The 11181-nt window shown below is 51.1% G+C and overlaps 1 protein-coding gene across 1 annotated transcript; it reads right to left on the minus strand.

Moving 5' to 3' along the window:
* Positions 1 to 442: 442 nt before the first annotated feature.
* On the minus strand, positions 443 to 9842 carry LOC123802609 (b(0,+)-type amino acid transporter 1-like). Its single transcript, XM_045813452.2, has 6 exons — positions 9090 to 9842; positions 5073 to 5206; positions 4767 to 4896; positions 3486 to 3610; positions 1763 to 1850; positions 443 to 1262 (listed from the first exon to the last, which is right to left on the minus strand). The coding sequence occupies exons 1-6, from the start codon at positions 9840 to 9842 to the stop codon at positions 1029 to 1031; spliced, it is 1464 nt and encodes a 487-aa protein (XP_045669408.1). The 3' UTR covers positions 443 to 1028.
* Positions 9843 to 11181: the final 1339 nt, after the last annotated feature.

Consider the following 11181-nt stretch of genomic DNA (forward strand, 5'->3'; position numbering starts at 1 on the left):
CACCCCCAGCCTTTCCAGGCGCTGTCGTCATCCATCCAGTCCCACATTTTCACCTGGCAGCCAGATATTTCTGCCCCCTTGCCTCTCTTTAGTCCTACAACCACATTAGCCTTCTGAGGTCTGTTGTAACTTTTCATCCTTTCTTCTAGAAATTTGACTGTCCTCCCTTTTACCCAAAGCCAATAAAATCCCTCCCTCCCAGGGATCTGTCTCTTGCTTCTTTCTCTGTTCAAGCCAGTTGGAGGTTTTAAATAGGAACTAAAGTATCATGTCTTCCTGAAGAAGGTTTGTCAGACCCAGAGCTTTTCCATTTCCAAGAAATTAGAACTCTGGTGACTAACACAATATAATAAAAAATCATTTAAAAAAAAAAAAGAAATTAGAACTCACTCAAATTCACCTGAGCCAAAATTGTAAATTTATTATAAGGTATCGTGTTATCCTAGACAATAAAAAAGCAGGAAGGACAGTCAGATGGCGGTTGGTCCATGGAAGGACAGAGACCAGAACTGAAAAGCAGCCAGGGATTAAGGCTGCTGCCTGCTCAGGTCGTTCTCCCAGCTCTTGGCGACCATATAATTTCTCAACACCATTTCACTGTGAATCTTCATTCCTCTCTCCACAGGGGCTTCTCTACTCTGCCCACGTAATGGAAGATGGTCCCACATAGATCCCAGAATTTACCATTCCTCAGATTAAGCAACCATCAGATTTCTAACTCCAAAATCCCCAAAGAAGGGAATGTATTTCATGCTGCCCACGTGGAATATCAAATAGGTATACCCAGAGAGGCAGCCATGTAAGACCAATATGGCCGTGAGATCCACCTGTATCGGAGGCACAGTTCTTAGAGAAAGGGGGATGCTGTCCTGGTTGGATGCCCCCCAGAACTTCACCGTAGCTGCATTTAGCATCCCAGTTACTTATTGGAACTCTGCATAGTCAACCTACAGAAAAGCTGGCAAGACCACTTGTGTGGGGAAAGAGATGTCCACAGCAAGGAGGGCAGTGCACACCTGTCCAGTCCTTTAGTCAACATTTTTTGTGGTTGGAGCAACTTCCAGGAGCAGCTGGAGATACAGGGTGGCCATTTGCAACCACTTGGGCTGGCACTGGAAGTAGACAAGCAGGAAATAGACCGGGATGCCACTGAGCAGGAACAGGAAGATGTACAGGAACTCAATCTGGGGGTGATCGATGATGGGTGCCAGCACCAGGTAGAGAGAAGCAAGGAGCATGATGACAGGGATGATGGTGGGGACCTGCCATGGACACAGAGACCTGGATGATGGAGAGGCACGGGACGTGGTTTATGGCCCCTGGGCTCTGTTCCTCCTGCCTGCCTGCCTGTCTTCCACCTGCCACCATCTCCCTCTTCCAGTCCCTGCCATAGTACCTTGCCTAGCAGAGAAGCCAACTGCCAGGTTACGGGGGCCACCCAAGGAGCCGGGGCTTTGGGACCCATCTTGGTGTTTTCTATGCTTTGTGAATCCTACTGTGTGTGAGCCTCCCTCAGTGTGCGTCTCCTGTTGTTCTCCCTCTGGGTCCTCCAGAGGAGAGATGAGTCCCCAGCAAGCAGAATCACTACCCTGTGATCCAGCTGTCCCTCACCCCCCAGGAAATACAGAAATTGTCTACCAAATATGACAGTGGCCACCTCTCACATTCTTACTCTAGCCCCCAGACAAGGATGTGGACCATCGATCTGCCTCATGCAACAGACTAGGGTTGAAAAAAGCCCAATGTTTATTCCAAAGTCTACCTTGTAAGGTCGAGGAAGATTCTTCTTCTTTATCCGCAAGTACAAGAGACAGCCAATGGTGGTTCCATAGGTCATCCAGCCCAGAAAGCTGAAAGGCAAACAGAAGCCATGTACTACCAGGCCCTGCCCTGGGTGGGCCTGCAAGAGGGGCTGGCCTAGCCTGGGGCAGAAGTGCACGCTCTTCAGAGGCCTTTCAGCCACCCCCGGGCCCCTTGCCCACACAGGCTCAAGAAAGAAGGCAAGGCTGGGCACCAAGCACAAGATTGCACTGGAGGGTATTCCAGTCTTTCCTCTTCAGTCACAAAGTGACACATACACAAGCCCAGGCCCCCACTTGGCTTCAGATCGGGCCTTCTTTGACTGTCCCTGGCTGGACAGGAGAGGACAGTTTCCAAAGGGAGGGAGGAGCATCTGTGTGTCCAAGAAGAGTTTGGTGGAATCTCAAGGAGTCTGTGCTCTCTTCGGGGACCAGCACACTCATAGCAGAGCCTCCTACCTTAGAGTTGGTGGCAGGGCAGGCTGTTGAGCGCCCAGACAAGCCCCCGGCCTCTGCCCTCCCCAGTGTGGGTAGTTGAGGGGCTGATGGAGGTCTGATGAAAACCTCATCTGACCTTGGAGACAGGTCCAGATCAGGCCGTATCTTGAGGCAGTCAAGACGGGGAGACAGTGTGTCCTCATTGGGATGGATCATCCTAGCATTCTCACTCTGTGCTGGAACATTCTCAGTGACATGTCCCAAATCTCAGTCTAAAGAAACCCTGGGCTCACCATGGGTTTGATTTTATTCTCACCATGTAATGATTTTATCCTTTCTCATGGGAAGAAGATAAAAAGAAAAACCGGGTCTGTTACTTAATGTTCCGAAGAAAGTTACATCAAGCACTGTATAGCCTGTTCCAGAAGATTAATTATACTTATGACAACAAAGAAGAGAGCACACGATGCATGAAAAATTACTCTGAGAGCTCCGTCTGCACCAGACGCTGCGCTCGCCGGTGAGGGTGAGGACGCACCCACTGACCCTGCTTCAGACGAGGTCATAAAATTATGGCTGGATGGCACAACAGCCCATCGTTCCTGCCCCAGGGAAGGTAATAAAGGGGGTCAGAACATCTCCCCCACTTGGATCCAATCACTGATTATACCTACCCAGCGTGGTTGTGGGTCTGCCTTGAGTTCACTAGAGATATGCTGGGTCAGAGTCCTGAGCACAGATCAGACTACAAAGGGAAAATCACGCCACAGCCAAGAGCTACGAGTAGTGGGGAGTAAAGGCTGCAGATAGCCGGAACATGATCTCAGCGACAGAAGAAAGGAACGAGGAAGAATAAAAACATGACAAAGACAACACAAGCCTTTTACTTGTCTGCCTCTTGGTGAAACATTTGTCTCACTGAATTTTGGAAAACAGGGCAAGAAAGGAGGGAAACACACTTAATTTTGGAAATGTAACTAGGAGGGAATGGCTGAAATGTGTGTACATGTGCAGGAGCCCTGAGCTCAGGCTTCCAGAAGCATGCATGTATGTATGTATGTATGCATGCATAGATGTGATAGTTACATATAGGGGCTTCCAGAAGCATGCACGCACATATTTATATATACACATGCATGTGCAGGAGCGTGCACACACGAGGGACTTCTACATGCATGTATGAGTGTATGTGAGTGTGCACACAAAAGGGCCATGAGATACCCAACATGGGAGGACAGTCTCACTTGCCTCAAGAAGTTCACGATGGTGCTGAAGTTTCCTGGGATGACCAGGACCAGAGCCACTGCGGCGGTAAATATCAGGGCCGGAGTTGGTGTGAGGCGATGAACATGAACCATGGACAGAAGTTGGGGCTGGGAGCAAAGCCAGGTGTCAGCCCACCAAGGGAGCCGCAGCAGGTATCTGCCCTGGGAAGCTCCCAGTCCTCTTCCCCTGCCAAACTCACCCTGGACACCAGTGGGTCCAACCTAATAGTCCCCAGTCTCCACCGCTTCCGGATGTAGGTCTCTGTGGCTCAACTGGGGTGAAACCAGACCCAGAGGGCGGCATAGGGGGCTTATCCCTCTAGACCAGCCAAGACCCAAATAGCTTTGGATGTGGGCTGGAGTGTAGAGCGCTGAAGCAAGGTGCCTGCCGGGTCGTTCAGCTTTCTATTGCTCAAGACAGGAAGAGGGACCAAGGGAGGGAAGATGGAGGAGGGGGGAAGAGGGGGGCGGACCGTTATGGACGGAGCATGGAGTGGGGTTGTGGCTTATCGTGGTAGACTGAATTATTACTCAGCAGACAGTCAGTCTCCCTCTCCCACCTCTATGGGAGAAACACTGTCTAGTTCCCCATTCGTTGATGCTGGGCTTGTTCAACGAAACATGAGCAGGAGTAACACAGCTGAGGCTCAAAATACCCTCGTGGGTTCTGGCTTGATCTCTTGAACCCCTGCCACCTGCTCTAGGCAAAAACATGCTTTGGCCTGGGTGCCTGAGACAAGAGCAGACTCACAGTCCCAATGAGAAAATCTGAACACAAACCCCAGGCTGAAGCCGAGCCTCGGTGGACCGAGGGACTGGTGAACGGCGTGCAATGCTTGCTGCTGTCAGCCCCGGAGATCTGGGAGCTGGCTGCTCTTCAGCGTCATGGCTGCAAAAAGCTGCCAGAAGGCCAGAGCCCCTGGGGGGTGGGCCCTGAGCGTGTACACTGGCTCCGCTCCTGTGGCTCCGCCCCGCTGCCCCCACACCACTGGAGCAGACAAACATCCCCATCACCTGCAAGCCGCACAGTGGGACCAGGATGGTGAGCTCCCCAAACCTGGAAGTCAAAGGACTGGAGTTTAAATGGAGATGCACGGGATGCTTTAATATCCCATTCTTAGAAAGAACAGGGCTCTGTCTTGTAGGGGAAAGCCTGGCTTGAGCTCAGAGCTAAGCTCAGGCAGGAGAAAGCTTAGCCTCTGCAGTCCTTCCAGTTTCCTCCCACGCCCCCACCCCCTTGCCCAGCCCGGACCCCAACTCTCACCATGTGGCCTTCTCTGGCAGCCACATAGCACACACGGCTTCCGCCGAAGAACGTCCCATTGACAGAGCCAAATGTCGAGAGTGTGACAGCCAAGGGTACCAGCCAGGCCCAGGCTCCCAGCACCTGGTTCCTAGGACAACAGAGGAATCAAGGGAAGGAACTCCAGCAGCAAACTGGAGGCCAACCACCAGGAAACAGAGCAAGCAAAACATCTAGAGGCAAGTTGAAATACACGTGGGCCACTATCCTTCCCCAACCTGGATTGTCCGCCCGGTGGCCAAGGCACACGTCACGTGACTTACTCACCCCCAGCTCACAGCCATAGCATTGGAGGAAAGGATCTCATTGGGCGACAACACTAGCAGGTAACTGATGTTGACCAGGAGGTAGAGGCTGGTGACCAGAGGGATGGCGATCATGAGTGCCCACACCAGGTTTTGCTGCAGAGATCCGGGAGAAGAGGCCACATGTTAGGGGCGAGGTCCTTCTCAGGTCCCCAGAACAAGCTTGTCTGTGTAGTGCTGAGCTCATCCTGGCCACAGGGACCATGCCAGGCCCTGGGGACCACTCAGGCTGTGAGCCCCTCCTCCATGTGCTCACAGGCCCGTGGCATGGACCACAAACAGCAGGTGTGCTGGGAGGCCCTGTGGGACACTCACCAGTCAGAGCAGTGGGGGCACAGACGGGCTAACAGGAGTGGGGAGGGGAGAAGAGCTATCAACTTCCAGAATGAACAGGGCCTTATGCTGGGCTCTCCTTGAAGAAGGGAAGAGATTCAGGGAGGTGGGGTTGGGAGGCATTCCCAGCAGGGGAAACTGTGAGAGCAGAGACACAGAGAAGGGACAAGAAAGTTAAAGATCTTTGTTCTTGGCTGTTCATTGCTCTTTCCAGCTGGAATATTCCAAGACCACCGTGCCAACCGCACCTAGTTTCTGGGTCTCCAGGACTCAGGTCCCATTACTACCACGGGTTCCACTCTGCCCCTCAGTCTCCTCAACTGGAAATTAGGGGACACTGGGGATCTGTAAAGTGGGACTCCCCACTGCTCTGCCTCTCTGTAAGGTGTGAGCGTCAGCAAAGAGGAAGGGAAAGAAGGACTGGGGGCTGCGGGCACTTGGAGCAATCTGCACTGTTGGAGCCTAAGTGCCAATCTGAACCTTGGTCTCCCAACAAAGGTACTGAGGGGTGCTGGGTGGCTCAGTTGGTTAAGTGTCTGACTCTTGGTTTCAGCTCAGGTCATGATCTCAGGGTCGTGAGATCAAGCCCTGCGTCGGGCTCTGCGCTCAGTGCAGAGTCTACTTGGGATTCTCTCCCCTCTCCCTCTGCCCCTCCTGCTCATGCTCGCGCACGCTCTCTCTCTCTCTAAAATACATAAATAAATCCTTAAAAAATAATAAAATAAAGGGACTAAGCAGGCACCCAATAAAAATGGAGGGATCCATGAAAACTGGGTAAAGCAGAGTGTACTCCCTCCCACTTCACACCCCAAGTCCTGGTCATCATTCTGGAGCCAGGAGCAAATGGAGGGAAAGGGTCTCCCTCAGGCCCACAGAACTCTACTCAACATTCCCCAGGCATGAGCCACCCTGGATAGACATCTTCAGACTCCAAAGTAGGAGCACACTTTGAAGAAGAAAAAGCATGTCTACGACACCCCCAGCCTCATGGAGGGCTTTCTCTAGATGTCCTTTGGCTTACCTCGTGAGGCACAAGCAAGCACTGGTGAGCCCAGAGCCTCCCCCCTCGGTACCAAACCTGTCATTTCTGTTACCGACACTGACAATGTAACATGAAATGAAACAGAGAAGAGGCAAGGAGGTCTCCTCCAGACTTGGCAAGGCTCTGTCCCTGGGAGGGCTATTCCACAGTCCCACACAAACCTCCTTGCCCACCGCTAGGTAAGACCCTCCCCCATTTAAGCATCTGCCCCTGGTTAGCGTATCTTCCGTTCTTCAACAGTATATAAAAAGCAGTTTCCAGAGCTTTCTGCCGGGGCCAAGATCTCCCCACAGAAAACACTGGAGGAAAGCATGGAAGGGAGAGCATGGGGGCACTGAGGACAGAATACTGATCTCAGGGTCTGTCCTCTTGTCCCCTTCATACGTCTTTGAGACACAAACGTGCTGTTCTTTCGGGTCTCTGGGTTCCTGTTCACACTGCTTCTGCATAGCGGTTTTGCCACGAAGCTCATCGGCCCTTCATGTTCAGGTCTAGCCCTCCATTTGCAGGAGGCCCACTTGACTGCCCTGCCTCATGGGGATCTCTTTTTTCTGAGTTGCAGCAGCAAGTGGAGGCAAGCTTTACTATATCCAAGCCTGTCCTATCCTGTCCTGTCCTCTAAGGGCAGGGGCCTGGCAGGGTGACCAATTCATCCCAGTTTGCCTGAGACTTTCCTGCTTTTAGCCCCAAAAGTCCAGCATCCCTGGGAACTCTTCAGCCCCAGGCAACCAGGATGGCTGGTCAGCTGACCTAGCAGGTCACGTGACAGACATGTGCAAGGGAAGCCAGTAGGACGACAATGGATTCTCACATAAAATGGGTCCTTCCAGGCCCCCTCCAGCTCTCAAATCTGGGGATCTGGAAGCAAAGGAAGTTGTCCAACCACCATGTAGGCATGGCAGCAAATTCCTCATGGTCCCCATCCTGAAAGTGTGTTCTGCCTGGGTCCAGAAGCCACCATTTATACCAAAGATGGGCTGGGGGAGTAGAGTCCAGGGTTGCCCCTCCTGTGGGCCTCGTCGTGGGGGGCCCTCAGCAGGTAAGCACCCATCATGCACGACCCAGCCACATGCCAAGTCACAGGGAAGGGGACCTCATATGCTTTTGAACTTGACTCATCTTGGACAGCCCACCTGCCAGCTAATGAGCTATGACAGTAAAGACCCAAGGGGCACCACAAGAACAGTGGGATTTCCTGGTTTCATTGTGAACACTTTGATTCTTCGCTCAAATTCTAGGGCACCTGGCATAAGGCTGGCCCAGGTTTGGCATGGGTTCTCCAGTTTCTTGAAAAAAAGTGTGACACAAAGATAACATGTGATTCAGAGGGCAGAGTTAGAATCAGCATTTCAAATGCCCAGCATTCAGAAGCATAGCTTTGTTTTTGCTTTGAAACCCACGTTTGTCAAAAATGCTCTCTATACAGCAGAGGTCAGCAAACCACAGCCTGTCGACCAAATCCAGCCTGCTGCTTGTTTTTGTAAATAAACTTTTCTGGGGGCACAGCCACACTTCCTGTGGCTGTTTTCATGCTACAACAGAGTTGAGTAGTCTTGATAGAGACTTAAAATATGAACGGTCTGATCTTTTACAGAAAAACTTGGTTAATCAGTGCTCTGTGGCGTGGGAGCTTGTCTCACTCACCTTTGGGCCCCTTGCTCTTTCCCTGGATCAGCTCTGAGCCCAGGGCCTGGGTTCAGAGAGAGTGGTCTACTCCCCATGAGCTCCCTATAGCCCCCACCCCACCCCAGAGCCAACCGGAGCACACACTAGCCATTCACCTGAAATTACAGCTGTTGATTCTCCATCCACAAGTGACTATGCCATTTGATACCTTAAAGCCCCGTGAGGTCGATGGGGCAGCTATGATGATCCTGTTTTACAGGCAAGGAACCGAAGCTCAAGGATTTACATGAACGAATAAAAACTAGGTCCCAAGTCTCCTGGCCCTCACCCCCGTCTCTCTCTGCTCTTGGACTTCAGTCTCCAAGCTCCTCTTCTCCTCCCAAATTCTCCCAAACCCCCCCTCCAGGGAGCCTTTATTGACAGCTGAGACATGTAAAGGCCCTTGAGCCAGCCTCGAGGATGTAGAGGAAAAGATTCCGTTCCCATCCTCTGAGAATTAAAGACTCCTGCAGGAAAAAAAGAAAAGAAAGATAGAAAACAAGTCGCAACCTAAGCAGATATATTTACACCAAAGAGTTAATTTCCGTAATAACTCAAGAGTCCACATGTTCCAGCTGTCAAGATAGATAACAAGCTGAGTCATCAAGCATGGCCTCTTGCTAGTCGTATGACTTCAGAATCACTTTCCCCTTTCTAAACCTCAGTTTTCCCATGTGGAAAACGGGGTAAGAGTACCTACCTCACAGGGCAAATGAGACCTCAGGTGTCATCCTATCAAGTTCCGTGCTCACTTGGGAAGTTATTATTCATATAATTCCATAAACAAATTAAGGTAGATGGGGGGCTGGCATTCATGACTGCAAAAAGGGAGCCCCCATTTTCAGCTGATGTCTCGTGGTTTTAGTCAGCTCAAGTAACAGTACCTGGAACTGCTGACATCTGGAGATTTCATGGCCTGAAGAAGCATCACGGACTCACCTTCGGATTCTTGAGCTCCTCCACCACGTAGTTGACATTATTCCAGCCATCGAAGGACCACAGGCCCTGGTAGAAGGCCATGCCGATGCGCCCGGCCTGCTGCGTGGTATTGTGGAAGGCAAACAGAAAGGCTTCCGTGTAGCCACGGCCCTGGCCCAGCACCACAGCCCCACCCCCCACGATGACCAACAACGAGAACACTTTGGCGACCGTGCACACATTTGTCAGCATGGTGGCCAGCCGCGAGCTCCAGCAGTTGACCAGCATCAGCAACAGGATGCAGGTGGCAGCCACGCCCTTGAGCACAGCCTGGGGCATCGAGGAGCAGCCAGGGTAAAACGGAGCCACCGCATACTCAGCAAAGCTCAGAGAGACAGCAGCGATGGCAGCTGGTCTGAACAACAGCACAAACGTGTAGATAACCAGGAAGGCTGGCAAAGAGCCAAAGATTTGCAGGATATAGGCATACTCCCCCCCGGATTTGGGAACCAGGGCACCCAGCTCAGCATAGCACAGGGCACCCATCGTGGCCAGGAGACCACAGACTGCCCAGACCACCAGACTGGCCCCGGGGCTGCCTGTGTAGACCAAGACCCCCTGTGGTGACATGAAGATACCAGAGCCGATCATGCAGCCCGCAATCAGGGACACCGCACTCCACAAGCCAATCTCCCTCCTCAGCCTTAGCCCCCCACCACCTGGCTCCCGTCCTGCCACCCCCTCACTGCCATCTCTTTCCTGACTTCTCTCCATCTCAGGACTTCAACAGTCGCTGTGTCTGGTTGAGCAGAAGCAGATGCTCTGATAGATCATCTGTCTTGAGAGCTTCCTGCAGGAGTTAATGATTACAGCACTTGAGGAAATCTGAACCAGAGACCAGACAGCCAGGGCATGGCATTTAGAAGGGACTGAGCTTTCATTGAGCTATCAGTCCAGTATACACAGTTTGCGGGAGCCGTTGGCCAAGGTCACCCAGGAAAGATCAAGGGAAGGAAAGAGGGATTTAGTAGACATCCCTGCTGCCCAGTTCCACAGCAGTGTGCATGGAGTAACTGCTGGGTGAGTGCTCTGCGCCAACAGGGAGAATGCTGAGCAACCGCACATCAGAAACCGAAAAAAAATCTGCAGTAATTTTATCAGCCAAGCAATAAAAGCCCTATTTTATCAGGATTCCAATTAAAATTGCATGAACCCTGCTTTAAGGAAGAACCGAGATGATCAAAAAAGAGAATTCAAATATTACAGAACAGAGCTTGTACCCCTAGCAGGAAGGGAGCAGGTGGTGAAAAGTGAGGTATAGGGACTGGAATGGGACCTGCATTCAAATGCCAGCTCTAGCCCCTCACAGTGTGAACTCAGACAAGCTCTCTGAACCCCACCCTACTCATCTGTCAATTAATTACAGCACCCACCACATAGGGTTATTCTAAGGATTAAATAGCATAGTCCATTCAAAGTAGCTAGAATAGTAGGTGAAATGGAGTAGGCTTTCCTTAAATGTTAGCCATTACTATGTGCCTAAGAGTTTCATTAGTTCCCTGGTTTCAGATATATATATATATCTGATATACATATTTAATATATACATAAAATATATATTTCACTGATTTATGAATAATGTTCATTTTAGGATATAGTGTATCTTTTTTTAAATTAACCCTCCCTTATATTTTTAAAATCTTGGGTTATAGAACCTTTACTAGTGCTGTTATAGAAAGGTCAGTGAAATTCACTAGCATTTGGAGGCGAGATGCTGACACCCAAAGTGGGCAGAAAGGTACTTGCAGTCTCCCACACAGGCGGACTAGCTCAAGGCAGCCATATGGGCTACTTGGATCTCATGTACATGCACGATTAATAAAGCTCTTGACAGATGCAGGAGCTTTGCTGTTAGCGGTTCCTGGGGTGTCCACCCTCCCCTTGCTGCATGGAAGCCTACTTGGCATTGAAATGTAGAGCCATCTTCTTCAGAAAATCCTGAAGAGGGGGCTCTCCAGGATTCAGAAGGAGGTCCTCCAAGATTCCTACCCAGTAGGAAGAGAGAGAAAAAGGCAGAGAAGTAATTAAGAAGAAACGGAGCTAGAAGAATTGG

Source organism: Ursus americanus, chromosome 7 (assembly GCF_024610735.1).
Source record: "Ursus americanus isolate L20-20 chromosome 7, mUrsAme1.1.p, whole genome shotgun sequence".
Taxonomy (NCBI): Eukaryota; Metazoa; Chordata; class Mammalia; order Carnivora; family Ursidae; genus Ursus; species Ursus americanus.